This window comes from Columba livia (assembly GCF_036013475.1).
Source record: "Columba livia isolate bColLiv1 breed racing homer chromosome W unlocalized genomic scaffold, bColLiv1.pat.W.v2 SUPER_W_unloc_5, whole genome shotgun sequence".
NCBI classification, from domain to species: domain Eukaryota; kingdom Metazoa; phylum Chordata; class Aves; order Columbiformes; family Columbidae; genus Columba; species Columba livia.
The window spans coordinates 4949092-4969519 of NW_027043000.1; the positions used below are offsets into that span (position 1 = coordinate 4949092).

Consider the following 20428-nt stretch of genomic DNA (forward strand, 5'->3'; position numbering starts at 1 on the left):
AGTTGGTGGTTGTTTTAAACTAAGGATTAATTTTACTGGAATCAATACCATGTGAATGCTGAGATACCAGCTTCTACAACTCCTTTCCAAAATGTCTTCAGAAGGGCAGGTCCTTCAAAGTGGCAGTCTGGATCTTATTTCTTGCTCAGTCTCTAAATGTGCTTGGAAGACACTTTAGAACACTTAACTTACCCATTTTATAACATGGTTTGGTATGTCAGTTTGTCAGGTTATTGCCTCTAATCATTCACTGTTTTTCCAGAACGAAGAAGCAGATATCACTTTATGATTACATATTTGGTTTATGAAGCCACTTCAAATGTTCTCTCCTTTGTAGTATGAATCAAGCCCATTAATCTCATGGGATCATCATGAATGGCTTCTACGTTTGTCGTGTTTTCAGCAGCCAGCTGCTCACTGTTGAGATAAATGCTAACTTTGGAAGCCATCATGGTGGGGTTAGATGATCTTTCTTCTTCATCCTCCTCTAATGAAGGGCCTTTCTTTCTCCTCGGTTTTCTGCGTTTTCCCTTGACACTGTGATCAAGTGAGGCATAACACATCTGATGGGCAGACTCCACCTAGATGAACATGCACTTTAACATTCAGTAGTTATGCTTGCTCTAAAGTTATGTCTAAGACTTTGAGTATGTCTACACCGTAATCATAATAGTGGCTGAAGTTTACCCAAATTAGCTCATTAAAAGCACAAATGATTCAGCTGTGGCAGCACAGAAAACAGACCAACGTAACCTAACAGTAAATGACTCGTGTTCTTGGGGTAGTGTTGGAACGATAAAGGACTCAGCAGTCCGATTCAATGTGAATCACGCAGAGATATTTATTACAGAAACAAGCCTCCTTATATATGCAACTATATTCTAATCACGCGTCCACGCTCCAAGCATGGATTCGCTAAATGAGTATCACGGGCTGTCCATGCACTGGAGTCTCACTGATGATACGTCCGATGACGGGACCCCGCTGATTGAGGAACACACCTCTTTCTCACAGGAGATTCTGTTCTCAGCTTCTCGAAGCGGCCTTGAGATTCCTTTGAGCCAGACTAATTCAGCAACAAATCTTTATCTATCAAAACCCCTCCACAGGGTAGTGGCAGCCATTATTGGAAAGACTCACTGTGGGACTGAGGGTACTTTATATAATTGGTCCAAGTTCTTTGGGATGTAAGACATTATTTGATCTCTTTTTCTTCTTACTGTTTTTGTTTGTTTGTTTTTTAAATTATAATCCAGTTACTAGCAACATTTTTCATAGGCTTGGTCTGTGCAGAAAACTAAAGATGGGTGATTCTTGTCTGTAAATATGATCTCATTTGCAGTGCAAAATGTATGCCTCGTGTGTCTTTCCCGTGTTTTTCTCTGTGTTTTTCAAGCCAAATTATCAAACATTTTTCATATTGGAATTTTCATAGGTTAGTCTGTTTCTGTGAAGTATAATAAAGCAAATGTCTAGATTTAAAAGAGAAAAAAAAAAATAAATTTTCCACCACCTGGAAGTATCCTGAGAGAGAAGCTGGAAATCAACTCAGGAAATCGATGCTAGGAATGCTTCGATTACAGACAAATTTCAGCTGAAGGTTGCATGCTTTTAGGCATCCAGGTATCTCAACAAAATATAAATCGATACAAAACCAGGCATTTATTTAAGGCATATAGATTTTGTGTTGGGCAAGAGAGAGCCAGTCAAACTCATGATTATCACATGATGCCGCTTGTGTTTTCACTTGAATGATGTCCAAAATAAATACAAGTAATTCTTTCCATAAGCCATGGCATTAGATGTAGGCTCAATTCAGCCTGATCTGCATGCCTGTGACCGAGCTTTATTATGCCATATGGATGGAAATGAGCTGTCTATAATTCTCCTGCTCCCTCATTAATGTCCCAGATGGAACAAAGGGTCGAGTCCGTGCTTAAATTCCTTGATGAACTACGACACTAATGCATGGTAATTTTCGTGATGAGCAGCGTGAAAATTTTTGTTATATATTGTCATGGGATACACACAAAAATTCTGAGACAGACCACATTACCCTAATTCCGAAATCCAGAATTAAACTTAGAGATACCTGTAGCTGGTTAACTGGCCTTTGAGGCTGGGACTTCATCTGCTCGTAACAACATTCCTCTACAGTTTATCAAAGTAGAAAAATGTTTTAGTTATTAAGGCACACTACTGAGTCTTAAAAGATCAAATTAACAGCTCCTCCCTGTTACAGAACCAACTTTGCCCAGTTTACTTTGGTAGAAGTTTGTTTTGGTTTGAATTCACACACAGATCTCTTTCTCTATTAACAGAAGGGCAAATAGCTAAGAAATACAACATGCATATTGTGAAAATGAAAAGCATTTTCTGTTCATATGGATGGAAAGTTTCTCATTATTCACTAAGTGGGCGTCATTTTAGACTGCTAGGGGTACATCTTGCAATTAGAGCGTAACCACATAATAAGGTATTTTTCAGCACGGGCAAACTTATACTGGGCCACGAAAGAGGCTGTGAGTTGCAGCAGCTGGTGATTAAATTGTATTCCTGACTCTACTTCCAGTTTTCTGAAAAATCTGGTGTAAGTCATTTTTTTCATCACGTATCTCATTTTAGCCATCAGTAAAACAGATTATTTCCTCACAGTTTTCAGACTTGTTCCAGCATATTTGTCAACATTGCTGATGATCTGTGGACAGCCACAACAGAGAACTGGTCTCTGTCTGTTTCTACCAGCTTGTGTGGGAGCATTGACTTTGGGCAGGGAGTAATATGTGTCTTAGATTGCTGTAACTGCATGGATGAAGCTGTTATTTCAACTGGTGCAGCTTTACATGAAGAACAGCTCTTGGTTTTGAGATATTTGGCTGAACAGGATCATTTGGACTGCAAAAAATCCAATTCAGTATGAGACCTGGTCTTAAAAAGAGTAGTGCAGTATGATGGTTTGCAGTTCTATCCCAAGCTGGTATTAATTCTGTGTTGAGAAACACAGAAAGCGTTGGTCAGTCAGTTTTTAACTACACATTTATCACAGCCTCTGAACAGACACGTGTTCTCAAAGTGAAGCTTACCTAAAATATCTTGATTGAGATTGCCATAAACTGGGTCATCTTCTGTGTAGTAGCCATCATAGCTAGAAGGGCAACGGAAAAATACTTTTAATTCACAGAATATGCTTGATTTAGGACTTCACTATTAGACTTTAAACATTTTACACGCATGTGGCAGTAGCAAGCAGATTGTATGTGATCCGAAAAACAAGACCAAAAATATCGGGGTGGGGGAAACAAGTGTGGGGACACAGCACAGAAATGGCTATGTGCATGTTCTGAAGAGAGATTTGTTATCTAGCTAAGAATAGAACTCTTCTTTCCTGGAACTTACTTAAATATAAAGCTAATCTCAAGACCACTAAGCTACTGTTTGATGTAGTTCTAGGGGTATTATTGATCACTTAAACAAACCCACTTCATGTCCTCTGAGCCCGCTTTGCAATACAAACTAAAGCACTAAATGGGTCTCTTGGGGCAGTGTTCTTAAAAACTCCAGTCTTGATTCAACTAAAATGTTTACGTTGCTAGTTCTGCTGCTTATATCTCTGAAAGAGGGATATATATCCTGTGACCACGCAGAAAAAGAAACTGAGGCAGAGAGGCATTGGCTCCAAAGAGATTTGTTGCTAGAGCTTGATTAATAACTCAGGAACGCTTGACTTTCTATCTTCTGCTCCAGAACTCCCGAATTTAGCACAGTAAGCTCCGATTACATGAGCAATGCAACATCAGCCAACCTTACCAAAACCTTGCTCAGCATTAGTTTTGTAAATGACTGTGATTTTTCATCGTAGAAATCTCTGCCTAGCAGCACTAAAAGACAAACCAAAAAGGCACTCCCTCATCCCACAGCTCTCCAGCAGCTCTTTTAATATCCTGCCATATTCTAATTCTCTTGTCCTTGGTGAGTTTAGTTTATAAGCATAGGCCTGTTTATGTAGGTTATGTACGTATGTGTGTTTAACATGATTGAACCCGCTAGTGTTTGCCTGAGCACCCATGTGCATATAGCACAGGTGCAGTTTTCCCTGTGGAAATGCACTTTTTCTCTGAATGGGCGTGGTGAGGATGTGCAACTTAAATCTACAGAATTGCATGCATAAGAGAGGTTGCAATGGCATCATCAAATCTGTTGAAAGTCATAGTTAATTTTAACCGAAACAAGAGTATGACTGTAGTCACCCTCTAACGTGAATTAAACAAATCAGTTCCTTATTGTGAGTGACACATTGATTTAAGAGCTGCATTAGCATCCCGCGATGAAAAGCAATTTGGACTTTTTCAAAACAAACTAATTAAGCATAAAATGTGCATGAAATCTCAAATTCAAATAAGCCTTCAGGAATTTTGGGAAGATAAAATTTTCTCAAATGTATTTTGTATCAGTGCAACTACTTAAAATTCTTTTTAAACTAAAGTACGAATAACAACCATTTACATGAAAAGTACACCTTAATAAAGGAAGTTATAGATGTTAAAAATGTACATTAAAAATACAAATTTAGCCAAAACTTAATTCCTCATCGTGTACGTGTTCTGTTGGTTTTTCTTCAGAGAATGGACTCAGGTAGCTGTGTTTGGCAGTGGACTGGGCAGCTAGCATCCATTGTATAATCATACCTGGCTCCCCTAAACATGTTTAAAAGTTACATGCTCTCTACTAGAATCATTCTTGCCGAAAGATAATTAATCCATTTGTTTGAAATAAAGCCTGGCCCCCAAAACTAATGAATTCCACTAATATTGCATTAAAAGGTCTAGCTGGAACAGAGCAGTCAAGGGGACACACTAGATGTTACTCTCAGAATGAGATTAGAGCAGGTTCTTAACACACTTATTTGGTTTTGCTGTAGCTGGATTCCTTCAGGGGGCTGATGTTTTGTTTGGTCTGTAAAGGAAAGCTGAGGTAAAAGAATACAGGAATACACATTCCCGTGTTGCCAGCCACAGGTGGCGGAGGCAATGGATGTGCTCCTGCTGAGAAGACAGAGATTTTTTTCCCTGGTTGACTGGCTCCAGCTCATCTTGGGGACAGCCCCTTTACGGGCTTTGTTCCCTAATTATGCTGGGGCTGCAAAAGCTCTCTTAGTTTTTTATTTTATTTCAAGCCAGAAATGTATTTATGATGTTGAAACAAGAGAAGATAATCCTTGGTAGTAAAAAATCACAAATCACATGGAATACTATGATGCAGGTTTCCTTCATGTCAGAACTCTCTTTTAAAAGGGACAAAACAGAGATGTAACTTTCTGACAGGCTTGTAGCTGTTTTTATCACATTGCACTTCCAGTGGCCATTTATCCTTCCTTTTATACTAAACAACCAATTTCCAGTCCTTTCTTTTCTCCTAGAGTTCTCCCAAAGGTGTTTGAGGGTTCTCCATCACAGCAATACTACTTTTCATGTTGAGAGGCACTTTTTTACAAGGTACAGACATTCTTGAGGAGGGATGACACCTCCATGAAGCAGCTACATATCATTCTGATTTTTCAGAGAAGGAGTTAAAAGAAAGGGACATCATACCTTGAGAAGATGTTGTCAGGCCACGTCAAGAACCATCAGTGCTTGGAACGTGGTTAGTCTACAATTAGTCACTCGGCATTTGCATCCTATGCAACCTTTCCAAAACTACAAGAAGTCTGTGTCAAAGGCAAGAGCTTTAAAGTCTCAAGGTCGTGCCTTAACTAATAAGAGTCATCCTTGTCCTCCTTCCTTCTTCTCCTACAAACTCTATTTATTTATTTATTTATTTATTTACTTATTTACTTATTTACTTATTTACTTATTTACTTATTTATTTATTTTCAGGGAGCAAAGCCAGTATTGTTGCATAAGAGAAGTGAAGCACGTGTAACTGAGATAGAAACTACAACCCTGTGATTCGTTTGAAAGAGAGTCAATACCTAAAATAAAGTTCTGATCTAAGTATGTACCTTTTTCTTGATCCTGAATGCTGTCATTTATTTTTCTGATTCAGGAATCCTTTTTTTTCCCTGGTGTTTCCAGGCAGAAGGAGAACTCTTAGTTTTAATTTTTTATTTTAATATTTTCAGCCCTTAATTGAAGTGCAGGAGGAAAACAAATTTTTGATGACAAGTATTATTTTTGTGTTTCCGATTCTGATTTAAATTGGAATATTATCTGGAAAAAAGTAGAGGTTTGAAAAAAAAGTTGTTTCCCTTTTCAGTCTCAGGTTTAACATCTACAGTGTTTGAGCAGTCCCACTTCTCATGGACTTTAAAAATATGCTAGCAAAACAAAAGGCATGAAACTTGGATTTCTAATACAACGTACCAATGTGTTAAACCTCACTATCTATAGTTCTTTCTTAAACATGATTTAGGAAATTTCATAGGTGTGGGGAGATTAAGAAAACAATATTTATATGTATTCCTAGCTGAACACAACTGAGTTTATTTTTAAATTTATTTTCCACAACTCTGACTTAAACACCTGGTTGTATTTCAGGGGAATGTATACAAACATACGTGTGACTTCAGGTTGTTTTGGTTTTTGTCTTTGCCATAGGAGCTATTTGTTTGTCAGACAACACTAGTGGTATCTGAGAAACAACAGCAGTTTTCATTTACCCTATAAAACCATAGTAAAGGCATGATCAGAGACATACCTGTGCCACTCTGAGTTCTCTATGTTTTCCCAATGTCCGTTTCAAGTTAATCTTACTTTCCAAGGACAAAATACGTGAGATTTTGATTATATATCACAGCTTTACAGATATACAACTCGCAGCTCTTTCCCACGTGTTCTTGTACTACCCTTACAGCTGCTGCCAGTTTGCTGTTTACATTTATAACTGAATACATAAAATATTTACTACTTTGGCAACAGCAGCAATAGAAGAAAAGCTGAATACCTGTGCGAAGAAAAAAATTTGCCTCCTCAGATAACTACACTGCTGTCCCTGTATGTATAATAGCAGATGCAACCCATGACGGTTAACTGGTTGTGCTGGTTGTTGGTGGAGAGTGAGAAATAAACAGAAAGAGAAGTCTATTAGACTAATTATAGTCTGTTCTGAAATAGTCTCTTGTATTCTATACTCTAATTTTAATTATAATTCAAGTAATTTACTGTCAAATGTAGCAAAAGCAGATTATTATTTTTTACGTATTACATATTTCTTCCAAAGAACCTGTAGCACTGTGTTCAGGGGCATTCTCACTCTATTGCAATCAAATTGCATATTTAAAAAAAATTTGTTATATCTTTGAAAAAAAAAAAGTCCTAAGCAAAAATTAGGCCCCTGGAAATAGTACATTATGATTCTAATGGGATAAGCTCAAATTTCATCAGAGTTTTCTGTCATAGTCTATCTCCGATGGGGAAAAGTAAGAGCCATGGTAGTTTGTTCATAAGAAACTATATTGAAGCTATTCTTAGACTAATGCGCTCCTCTGTGAAAGAGTTCATCATATGGCCAAAGGTTTCATGAGAAGGACGATTCTCGTTTTATTGTTCCAAGCTGGGAAGTGTAAGTGGCAGAAGTACTATATTTAATCATTATAAAGGTGAGAGTGTTTTGACTATCTAATACCTGAATCTCTCTAGTATTAATTATATATTCCTGTTCTGCTGTTCTTTCACTTCTATTTGGAAACAGGGTCAAACTTGGAGTTGCACCCAAGTAACCACCTACCTTAGGTAATTTGCTCCATCTGGATGACGTTTTTACTTTTCTGAGTTTAGGGATGGAGTTACTCGTCTCCTCTTAGTATATTTTACAGTGCTGTAAACTATATTCAACAACAAAATACAGGCAATAAAAGACATTCTAAAGACATAGTTATTTTTGCCTTTTCTCCTTTTTAAATCTATTATTGACGACTTTCTCTACCAACAGAGAAAAAACACGGGAATAAATAAACTTTTGGTCACTTGTCAGGTTTGCTCTTTGCAGGGCTTGTTATACTGTAATTGGAGGGGGGTGGAGAGGAGGAAGCAAACCAAAAAGAATAACCAAACAAACAGAAGCCCCCCAGACATTCAAAACTTTACTGGATTAATTTCTGCAATTCAATACTACTGCAACTCAAAGGAGAAGGTATAATCTTGTACTTACCTTTGGGGACAGGGGACAGATTTAACAATTTGGGGCTAGAAATAGGTGTTTGTCCTCCTAACAGCATAAGAATAGGTAGCAGAAGTACTATGTTTGGTTCCTTCTTGTTCTAATGTATTTTGTTTAGAGAATCTCTCACAAAGGCTAACAGGAAGATACCATACTTCGACCAGTTTCTCCTACTGAAAAGGAACGTGAGGTGCGCAATATAGATACATGTCTAGCTGGACATGCCATCTATGGTATCGACTCATCATTCATACAAGCAGATTAATTACTTTGGTTGCTACCGGATTTAAAATGATCATCTGGAGCACAAAATTATTTGCTTCCTGTTCTTTCTGCAAATTTGTCAAGATGAGATAAAATTAGTGTTTTCCCCCCTCTCCAACTGAATGGTGAGATAAATAATATTACATACTAATGACCCTTAGATAAAGAAACCCATTAAAAGACTGATGAATGTTAAATTAGCATTAAACATGCTTCCACCTGTGTGAGTTTTTAAGGCAAGATTAATTCTCCTGAAAGGATTCCTTAAACTGCAATTAATTAGTGCACAACTAATTGCTTTGTAAGTTATCAGCTTCATACTTCAGAAGGGAAGCGGCCCATTGTAAAATAAGCCTTCAGCACAGTAAATATATTAAGCACAAAACTAACACCAATCCTTAGTCTTCGTTAATAAACCTTAATTAAGGAAGGTTTAAGCTGTCGATGATGACTCATCATCATCATGATTATTATTAATAATTTGAATTCAGAACCCTGACCAACTTTCTTGGAATGCTAGTGCTCTACCAGTGTGTTTTTACTGCTGATTTGTTTACAAGTTTATAATACTGAAAAGATAACACTTGCCGGTTTTTGTTGTTTCTAGGAATACTCCCCACCCTTTATCCAACAGACAATCAAGTTATGTTGGCAAACCTTGGATGCTCTTTTGTGTTGGACCTGGCAGCATGAATCTATCTCTACAGCTGCCACCAGTCTTTAAGGTCTCCAGCCTTTTTTTTTCCACCAGCTTTCTTAAAAACAGGAAGTGTGGTTCAGGCTTATGCAACCTCACTAGCAAACTGACAGTCTCCTTCAGTGTTTGCCTCATTCAAATGTGTAATTTCCTTCAAAGGAATTTGAAATTCATTTGCATATGTAATTATGTATGTCTTTATTAGTGTATTTATTATCCACCTTCCTTGCCACAGAAGAGCATGTACAGGAATATTAGTTCCATTTTATGTGATACAAACCTGCTTTTGTGATATTCACATGAGACCCACGCTCTAAGTCTTCCTGTTTGTGATGTTGTGTTGAATTCAACAAAAGTATTTAGATACCTCTTAAACTAAATTACAGATCTATATTACCTAGGTGTGCTATTTGACTCTTTATCTCTTGAGATTTCTAAACCAAGTCTGAAAGTTCATCTCCGAGAGAGACTATGGTTTAGCTGAAATAGGATTCAGAGGCACGATGCAAAAATTATGCCATTGCCAGCTCTGGAAGGTCAGGTTAGGATATCATGATATGTTTCCTCTATTCTTTAAAGTCTATAAATCTGGACCCACAATCCAGAACATTTGTGGAAAGACAGGGTACATCAGCATGTGGCTTACGATGTGTATTTATCTTTAAAATTTAATGAAACATGCCCGTGTTTGGGTAGAGAAGCCATTGGAGTAGTGTTGGGACATGGCTAATAGAGAAGGGGCATGGCTCTATTGATCCGTTGTATCAGGAGAATTTTGTTCTAAGTTAGCATGAGTAGGCCTCAGTTAGCATGAGTCTGGTGCAGTATAAGTGGAAAAGTACTGAGCGGTCGCTCTCTGGTTAGCTGAGCGTCTAAGATAAACAAGCTGGGGAATTATCTCTAGCAGGGTGAGAAGGTTGCATTCCAGAGAAACCACAAGAAGGTTGAGCTCATTATGTATACTATCCAATTAATAGAAGACGAGTAGGCATAATTATTGTATACTATCCAATTGATAGAAGACGAGTAGGCATAATTATTGTATGCTATCCAATTAATAGATGACAAGTAGGCATAATTACTGTAAGTCTTATATAAACCAGCTTAGTGTCTCAATAAAGCGAGGTATGCTTATCACTCATATTGGGTCGACCGCATTCCTTCCTCCGTCCGCTCGGGTTTGGAACTCTGATGGAATTTTTCTCTCGGCAATTGGCGCCCGAACCGGCGATCCGAAGCGGCGGATAGAAGCAAAAGGCGCCGGGAGAGCAGCGACCGGCGGGCAAGAGCGACCGAACACTGTGCTGCGGTGTGTCGTCTCCGAAGCCTGAACCGACTGAAGTTCGCCAGTGCTGGGCTACAGGAAACAAGGGCTGCAAGAGGTCTCTTAATTTAGCAAGAGGTACCGTACTATAATGATGAATAACGGGGAAATAGATTAAAAATGATGAATAACGGAGAGATAGATAACAGAGAAACGGGTTAAAAGTGATAAATAACAGAGAAACGGGTTAAAAGTGATAAATAACAGAGAAACGGATTAAAAGTGATGAATAACGGAGAAACGGGTTAAAATGATGAATAACAGAGAAATGGATTTAGAAGTAGCCCTAGATTTATTACAAAGCTTTTTAGAAAAGCGAGGTGTTGATCATAGTTACGTTAAACAGCTAGCTGGTCTAGTAACATTGGGAAAAACTAAAGGCTGTTTTCAGGATCCTGATTTATTGTTTGATGAAGGAGAATGGAGGAAATTGGGGGATGTGTTGTGGGATATGATCATAGACGAGGATAAAACAGCTAAGAAACTGATGAAACCGTGGAGGGAAGTAATTAATAATATTAAGCGTCATAAACTGGAGAAGAATTTAGCCGCGGTAGCTTCACAGAAACTCGGCAAAATGGAGCCTTCCGCTCCGCCGATGGAAACAGGCATATCTGCGTTTTCAGGGGGGCCAACGCTGCCACCCTCAGGACAAGACGATTTGTTATTTAGTACATGTAAGGCTCCTGTTTCTCCGTGCTGGCAATCGGTGCGTGTAAAAAAGAAAGCAGAGTTGAGTTCTAGTTGGAATGTAGATCAAGTACAGCAGTCGCAGCAGCAGAAACAAAGTTGTGAGGAGTATAACGATCGGAAAGCTATAAGTGAGTCAGAGATGGAGAAAGTTGTAAAGGATACATCTAAGAGACCAGTCAGGTGTCCAGCACTAGTTAATTGGAAAAAGGTAATGGAGGATGCTGCAGACAATGGAGATTTTGGGCCAGATTCACCTTTTGCGTTCCCCGCACTATTTGAGCCAGATAGACATGGAGATATGCACGGGCAGTATAATCCGATTAGTTGGAAATTATTGTCGCAGTTGAGAGCTACAGTTTCGGAATCAGGGTTGCATGGAGAGCCGACTAAACAGCTTTTAAATTATTTGTTTGGGAGTACGTTATTGTGTCCAGAAGACATTAAGGTAATAATGAGAATGATAATGACACAGTCACAGTTGTTATTGTGGCAAGCACATTGGCAGAGATTTTGTGAGGCTTCTGTACAGCAAGCGAGAAATCCTAATGATCCTTTAAGTGATGTAACGGTAGAACAGTTAATGGGGTTAGGACCATTCCTTCAAGTTCGAGCTCAATTAGAAATGGGCCCCGAAAAATGTGCTGAGGCTATGAGAACAGCTCGAGAAGCCATTGAGCATGTTAAAACATCACAGCCATCTCCGTCGTACATGAGTATTAAGCAAGAAAGGGATGAATCATTTGCACAATTTATAGACAGGATTACTTCAGCAATAGAACAATCAGATGTACCAGGCTGGATGAGGGCAGCTTTGTTAAGACAGTGTGCATTGCAGAATGCAAATTCAGTAACTAGAGGTATCTTAGTGACGTTACCTGCAGACGCTACCATAGAAGCTATGTTAGACAGAATGAGCAGAGTTCCGGTAGGGCCACAAGCCATGATGGTAGAGGCTATGGAGAAGCTAGGGAGAGACCTCCTGCAAGCCCAGCAACAGGCATTTGCTGCATTAGCCCCGCTACGTGCTACTGCTGTGGAAGTAGAAAGACGACCACGCCCGAATGAGGGAAGACAGAGTAATAAATGCTTCAGATGTGGAAAAGAAGGTCACTTTCGCCGTGCCTGCCGGGTGCCTCGAGTTTGGTGTGAGAACTGTAAATCTAGCGGTCATAATACTGAAGCATGTTTCTCGGGAAACGGGAGAATGAGCGCGCCGAGCCGCCGCGCTCCGACAAAAGTGGCAGCTCCAGCAATCGAAACGCCAGAGGATCTACAGAGAGAGCACCACATGACAGTGACAGCTGCTCCACTGGTACGCTCCAACCTGCAACAGCCGGGAGCCTCGGATTGGACTTGGCAACCTCAGTAGATATCAGTTTGATCGATCAGCGGCCACAAAAGATACCATCCACCTTTAAAGGACCTTTAATAATTAATGGACAATCACAAGGGGCATTGTTAATTGGTCATTCGTCGAGTGGTATGAAAGGCCTTACGATTATCCCGGGACTTATTGATGCCGATTACAAAGGGATTGTACAAATTATGGTTCAGACACTGTTTCCTCCGATTTTCATTCCGAAGGGTAGTCAAATAGCACAATTGATACCACTTCCGCAATTAACAAAGGACATGACGCCAGCATTATCTTCAGAAAGAGGAGGTGGTGGATTTGGATCGACAGGACCTGCTGTGATGCTAACTATGTCAATGAGCCGGAGACCAACTGCGTCAGTTCGAATGGAATCTAGAGGACAATCTATTTTACTTACAATGTTACTGGACACTGGGGCTGATTTGACCATCGTAGATGAGGGCACCTGGCCTCAGGATTGGCCAACAAAACCTATGGACAGGGTCGTTGAAGGAGTAGGAGGTCATTCATCAGTACGTCAAAGTATTGAACGTATCCTGTTCATCATAGACGGGCGAAAAGCCAATTCATTTGTTACAGTGATGACTCTTCCTGCAGGTGTAAATGGACTAATAGGCCGAGATATATTGGATCAGCTAGGAGCTGTTTTGACAACTGAAAGGGCTTTTCGCTAACGGTCACTGCAAAATGGGCTTTCCTGATCCCTCTTAAATGGACTTCAGATGACCCTGTATGGATCGAGCAGTGGCCGTTAAAGATGGAAAGTCTTGCAGCAGCACATCAGTTGGTACAAGAACAGTTTGATCAAGGACATTTGCAACTGTCAACAAGCCCATGGAATACGCCTATATTTGTGATTAAGAAAAAATCAGGAAAGTTCCGACTGCTTCATGATTTGAGAGCTGTAAATGCACAAATGCAACCGATGGGAGCATTACAACCTGGTCTTCCGAATCCGGCAATGCTTCCTGAACACTGGAAGTTGTTAATTGTGGATTTGAAGGATTGCTTTTTTACTATTTCTTTGCACCACCTCGATACACAGCGATTTGCCTTCACTTTGCCAGCAATAAATAGGGAAGCTCCTGCTCAGCGGTTTGAGTGGACTGTGTTACCGCAAGGAATGAAAAATAGTCCGACATTGTGTCAATTGTTTGTGGACAATGCGTTGCGTCCTATTCGTGATGCCTGGCCTACAGCGATGGTGTATCACTACATGGATGATATTCTTATTGCACAAGAACAAGACTTTACTGAGCAACAATTGCAATTTTTACATTGTCAGTTGTATAAGGAGGGTTTAGTAATTGCTAAGGAAAAAATTCAGCGACAAGAACCGTGGTTGTACTTAGGGTGGAAAATTACTGACTCCCAAATTCGACCGCAAAAACCGCATATTACCACAGATATTAGGACACTTCATGATGTTCAGAAACTCATGGGGGATTTACAATGGTTAAGGCCTGTCGTGGGTATTACCAATACGCAGTTAGAGGTGTTACGACCATTGCTGCGTGGAACCGATCCCTCCACTCCGGTGGATCTCTCTATGGAGCAAAAACAAATGATCCAGAATTTAGCTCACTTAATCACATTGGGTTTTACAAGGAGACGTGACCCTGCAATACGTGTAGATTTTTCTGTTTTTCAAACAGATGGTCATTTAATTGGGGCTCTTACACAGCACAAAGAAAAAAAAAGGGGAGCGAGAGGAACTTGGGATACTTGAATGGGTATTTCCAAAGCTACAGCCAAGAAAGTCAATACAGCAAAAGGTCGAAACTTTAGCAGATTTAATAAGGAAGGGTAGGAAGCGTGTAATTCAGATCACAGGGCAAGAGTTGCAGACAATATATGTTCCGATGAAAAAAGAAGCAATAGAGTGGTACCTTCAGAATAGCGAGGAGTTGTGTGAGTGTTTATTCTCATCAGCTACAACTATATCCTTGTCTCCTGTAAAGGTGGCAATAGTGCAGTTTATTGGTCACAATGAATGGATGCAGAAACCTCTCCGCAGTAAATCACCCCTAGAAGATGCCCAGACAGTGTTTACGGATGCAGGAAAAAGGTCCAGAAGAGCTGCAGTTACCTGGATCGCTTGTGGTGAGTGGCACCACCACTTGCTGGAAGCTGTTCCGGGAGATTCCTTGCAGACATTGGAGCTTGCTGCTGTTGTATGGGCCATGGGAAAATGGAGAGAGGAAACAATTAATATTGTGACCGATTCGCTGTATGTCGCGGGTGTGTTACACAGGATAGAAGATTCTCAGATTAAGGATGTTAAGCAACTGCGCTTGGGAGAACTGTTTAGACAGTTGCGTACATTAATTCAAGGAAGAACAAAACCATATGCAGTGATTCACATCCGTAGTCATATGTGGGATTGTGGCCTTGGGGAAGGGAATGCTAGAGCAGATAGGTTGGTAGCATGTTCTGCCCCTGTTAGTGATTTTGTCAAGGCTAGAGAATCACATAGTGTGTTCCATCAGAATGCGAAAGGATTACATTCACAGTTTAAGATCACTGTAGAGGAAGCTAAGGGAATTGTACGGACTTGCCCTCAGTGTAGTCATCATGGTTCTGGTCTAGGCGTAGGGGTTAATCCTAGGGGGTTGGGTCCTAATGAGATATGGCAAATGGACGTGACGCATGTGCCCTCAATGGGTAGGCTCAAATATGTACATATTACAGTTGATACATATAGTCATTTTGTATGGGCAACGCCACAGGCAGGAGAAAAAGCTAGTCATGTGATTCGTCACTTGACGGCGTGTTTTGCTGTAATGGGGGTACCAGCACAGATTAAAACGGATAATGGGCCAGCTTATTGTAGTGAGAAGATGCGTAAATTCTGTCAGTTATGGGGAGTACAACATGTTACAGGGATTCCACATTCCCCAACGGGACAAGCAATTGTAGAGAGAATGAATCAAACGCTGAAGCAATATTTGCAGAAATTTCAAGATATCACGGACAGTCAAGAAAGGGTTATGAAAACATTGTTTGTTTTAAATTACCTCTGTATATTTGGATCAGATGAGGAGCCACCAGTAAAAGTGCATTCAGGTCTCTCAAAGAAAGTAACTGTTCAAATGAAGGTGTTTTATCGAGATCCAGAAACTGGACAGTGGAAAGGGCCTGCAGAAGTTCAATACATTGGCAGAGGATACATGTGTGTACTGACTCCTACAGGGCCAAGATGGATACCTGCAAAATGGACTCGGCCAACATTAAAGGACTGATGGTGTTTATTTTGACTGTCATTGGTGCAACAGCTGTTCCGCATTTGTTGATGAAGCAACAGAACATTTGGTTAACTTGGGCCAATAAGACGCACAATCCTAATTTCTGTCTGAGTCTCGCTTCAGCTCAAGAGCCATTCAAGACGTGTCTAATTGGAATACCTTTATCAGTCAATGAATCTATTGAGATGCTTACAGGACTGTATAATGTGTCTGTTTGGAACAACTGTAACTGTACGGGGGAACCTGATGCTTGTTTAGCTCATTTACCCTTTAATAATGCATCTTGTCGATTAGCTTTCCAATCGCTAGGTGGTGGGCCTCGCTAGGTTTTCCTTCATGGCTGTTGTCATTCTTTAAACCAGTATTGGTAGGAATTGCCTTTATTTTGCTTATATTGCTTATTGGTATGTGTTGCCTTTCATGTATTAGGCAATTATGTTTAAAGATAATTGATGCTACTTTTTGCAAGGAAGTGTTATTAGCCCAAAGAGAAAAAGGGGGAATTGTTGGGACATGGCTAATAGAGAAGGGGCATGGCTCTATTGATCCGTTGTATCAGGAGAATTTTGTTCTAAGTTAGCATGAGTAGGCCTCAGTTAGCATGAGTCTGGTGCAGTATAAGTGGAAAAGTACTGAGCGGTCGCTCTCTGGTTAGCTGAGCGTCTAAGATAAACAAGCTGGGGAATTATCTCTAGCAGGGTGAGAAGGTTGCATTCCAGAGAAACCACAAGAAGGTTGAGCTCATTATGTATACTATCCAATTAATAGAAGATGAGTAGGCATAATTATTGTATACTATCCAATTAATAGAAGACGAGTAGGCATAATTATTGTATGCTATCCAATTAATAGATGACAAGTAGGCATAATTACTGTAAGTCTTATATAAACCAGCTTAGTGTCTCAATAAAGCGAGGTATGCTTATCACTCATATTGGGTCGACCGCATTCCTTCCTCCGTCCGCTCGGGTTTGGAACTCTGATGGAATTTTTCTCTCAGCAGAGTAGCTTCTTCCAGAGGAAGATTGCACTCTGAGCACCGTCAAAGACGTTTTCTGTTAACTTCTGAGGGTTTGGGTTTTTAACGGTTTTTGTTTATTTGTTTGTTTTTGCAGAGCAGAAGATTTTCTTTCCAATCGTGCATAATGTAGAAGGCGGAATGGTTTCTTAACAGAAAAAGTGAATCACATGACTACATTTATCTTTTTTGAATACGTACATTGAAATAGCCCTCAGTGTAGTCTAAGGAGCATTGTAAAACATTGTTCTTCAAGAAAAGTTCTTATGTGAGAATATAACCTGTGCAGTATATGCTTATTTGAGATGTTATTACTTTGGAAAATTATTTTTACATTAACTGCCTTAGATCAAGGCTTAAGAAATAATTTACTGGATTAGCATCCTATTTGAACATGAAGGAGCAGGTTAGTCTTGTTTAATATAATATAACCTTCCATCTGAGTCCAAAGGTGATATAGACTCTTAACTATTTAGAGCTTTATCATAATGAAGAGAGTTGATGAGGAGAAATTAATAGAAAAACACTGAAAATTGTGGGAATTCTTCCACTTCATACAGTTCTTGAGGTTGTAATTAACATGATGAAAAATCGCATGAAAATGACACTATTTTAAAGTGGACATAGCTTTGGCATCTGCCATGAACTGAATTTAGAGACCACACTCATCAATACGAGTAGAATCAAAATTTCTCATCGATAAACCAAAAGGCATGGGTCCATCACATTTCACTGAAAAACAGGATATATAATAGAACTAGAACTCCTTTTGGTAAGTGATGCATTCTATGATCTGTAGTCTGAACTGTGGCTTAAAGCAGGGAAGACATAGAGTTTTATGAAGTGGAGACTGCAATTCATGTGTTTGAAAGTAAAGGTTTTGTCACAAGCCCAGGGAAGGAGAAGGACTCAAGCAGTTATAAGGACTGGATTGAGTCATTCCATTTGTACGATCAAGTGAACAGAAGAGTCCCAGGGCCATCTGATAGGAGTCTGCACCTCAAGAGGAGGCCTCTTGTTAAGCAAAGAAGGATCTTGTACTGAAAGAGAAGCTGGGGAGAGTGGGAGATACGCATTGTAATACTGGAGACAGTTGCTTAGTTTCTCAGCTAAGAGCATGAGGAGTAAATCCGAGATCTGCAGAGGATTCAGAATGAAATGCTTATCCGCCTGAACAAGAAGCTTACAAGGAATAAACTCCTTTGGAGATAATTAGGGGCATAATGGAAAGGTGAACACTGAGAATGCAGCAAAGGATTTCTGGGTTTGTGGTCCTGGTGGTGTGTAAGTGTTTGGGAGTTTTGTGCAGGTCCATGTGGTGGGTTCAATAACTGAGAAATGTCAGTGTAGCGAATCTGTCTCTGTCTAGCAAACGTCAATCCTGCCTCGGCTTTCCTTTGTTGCCTCTACCTTGATGGTTTCCCTTTTCTCTGTTCACTTGAGCAGTCATGACTGTGCTGTGTTACACACAGGCACAGCCAGCGCATGCCAAGTGTCAACAGACACACTCCGCTGAGCTCAATACTAGCGCAGATGCACTTGTGCGACGAAATCATCCCACATGCTCGTGGAGTGAAAGACATGGACTCACACGTGTGTGGAGCGACGCATAGATACAGCAGGCGCTAACGAACACAGACTTTCAAGCACAATGTCTCCACACAAACATGGACGGGTCTGCAGGTATCCTAGACGCTTGTGAAGAGATGCTGTGCTGTTCTTTCGCGTTATGGCATGCTCAGTTTCGTTTCTCTTGGAGATCGATTGCTAAGCGTCTTTCCTCGTGCGACTGTGAAGCATTTACCATAGGAGAGAGGGACCACGGAGCAGCATTTAGTACTGCCTGCGACTGTCTTTGTTCCTTTACTAGCAGAGCTCCCTTGCATCGGTCTGCATGAGAAATGCAGGACTGGGCAACATTGTGTAACACGCGGAACCTCGCCAACAAACAGCGCAGCTGTGCACTCACTCACTCCAGCTTAAGCATGAATGGAGCCAGCACCAAGGTGCACGCATGTGGACAGACAAACGTTGGTAGGCACAAATGATTTCACGCAGAGGGTCGTCCAAGAACAAGCACATATCTGCAGGTACCCTCCATATGTGTATTCTCGTGCAGCCACGTATGCGTTTGTGCAGTGCGCTATACATCAATGAACGTGTTTACCCTCAGGCATGTCAGTACATTTCCTGTAGGCCTTTCTGTCAATAGGTGAGAGTGGGCGTGCTTGCGGATGTGTGCACGTTGGCGGCCACGCATTTGCTTAGGCATCAGTGTGTGAAAAGGTGGGTGCTTTTCTCTAGCTGCGTGTGCGTGCACGTGGTGGTGGCTGCGTATACCTGGGTGCTTGTGGATAGTTTTCTGCGTGGTTTTCGGTGAGGATTAGCCTGTGTGCGCTTGGACAAACAGAAGGCGTAGCAACTAGGTTCCAGCACTGAAGGAGGCAACAGGCAAGTTTTCTGATGCTATCTCTTTCTCTCCCTATACCTAGTCGTGCAAAGCAAGCCCATAAGCCTGCGATCTTCAAGAGAGCTACAAGGAAGCATGCCGAACAGCGAAAAAACCAGCAGCTCCTCTGTTCACACATTGTTTCTGATATATGCTTGAACGCAAATACATTCGTGCTTCTGTGAGATTAAAGACATCCCTCTGAATATGTGATTGTGCACACCGGTGCAATTGGTTGTTTATACACTCAAGTCCTGGGGTGCGGGGCTTTCAGAACAGGCTCTGTGGAGACGTCTGCGTAGATGCCGCTGCCTGAACACGCACACTCGATTGTTTACCAAAACATATGCAGATGCGTTTTACTACATAGTTTTCCATGCACACACCTACCTCTGTCGGGAAGCGAGAACGTAGTCACGTGTGCACGCACAGAAGAAAAAACGGATCATTTGCCTTTGTGTGAACATGAAACAGCCGTCTATACACTCTGTGGCAGATGCAAACCCCCCTCTCTCCCCCTCCCTCCTTCAGTATGGAAGGATTAGGCACATCTCTCTCTCTCTCTGCTACTTGAGGCTAACAGCTTTTTTTGTTTGGCCCCAGAGCACCCTGGACAGGGCCATTAGGAGAAGGGAGTGCAGAGGTGCCAGTGAGATGCTGGTTGCCTGTGGCCAGCATGGGGGATGTTTGGAGGCTTCAGGGGCACCCCACAGGTGGGGGTGCAGAGAAGCTTTTGGAATGCCTACAGTCAGATCTGATCAGCCAATAAAAAAACGGAACTCTCGTCGAGACTCAGCCCATTGTCACGGGTCTCTTGGAGCACGAGCATAGCCACTGCCGCCAGGAGCCATGTCCCCCTGCTCCCTGGGACTGAGACTCCGCTTGCCTTGCCACCACGTGTGTAAGTAAATTAACCCTCGCAGGACTGCGAGTACATATACTTTCTGTGCACATTTGCACGTGTATTTTCCATGCTCAATACGAGCACGTGTATATATTATTTCCTCGCACAATCGCGAGTGTACACTTTCTGTACTCACTACAAGTACGTGTATCTCTTTAAAATAATCCCACACTGTGTTCAGGCAAGTGTGTACTCTTCCGGGACTCAGGGGCGGCTCCGGCATTGTTTTGGGTGAAGCCACGTGCATGCACACTGTGGACCTCCTGTTGTATTAGTTACTGCCCCTTAATAATTTTCCTCAACTG

The 20428-nt window shown here is 41.0% G+C and overlaps 1 protein-coding gene and 1 long non-coding RNA gene across 2 annotated transcripts; one reads left to right on the plus strand and one right to left on the minus strand.

The window, feature by feature from the left end:
- Nucleotides 1–277: 277 nt before the first annotated feature.
- On the minus strand, nucleotides 278–3141 carry LOC135577499 (T-cell receptor-associated transmembrane adapter 1-like; the record flags this gene model as incomplete). Its single annotated transcript, XM_065047634.1, has 3 exons — nucleotides 278–581; nucleotides 2093–2151; nucleotides 3084–3141. Coding segments are annotated over 3 exons (396 nt in total), but the record flags the coding sequence as incomplete, so codon positions are not given.
- Nucleotides 3142–9827: 6686 nt separating this feature from the next.
- On the plus strand, nucleotides 9828–16686 carry LOC135577530 (uncharacterized). The gene is made up of 2 exons (XR_010469310.1): nucleotides 9828–10517; nucleotides 15700–16686. It is a non-coding gene; the product is annotated as an uncharacterized LOC135577530 (long non-coding RNA).
- Nucleotides 16687–20428: the final 3742 nt, after the last annotated feature.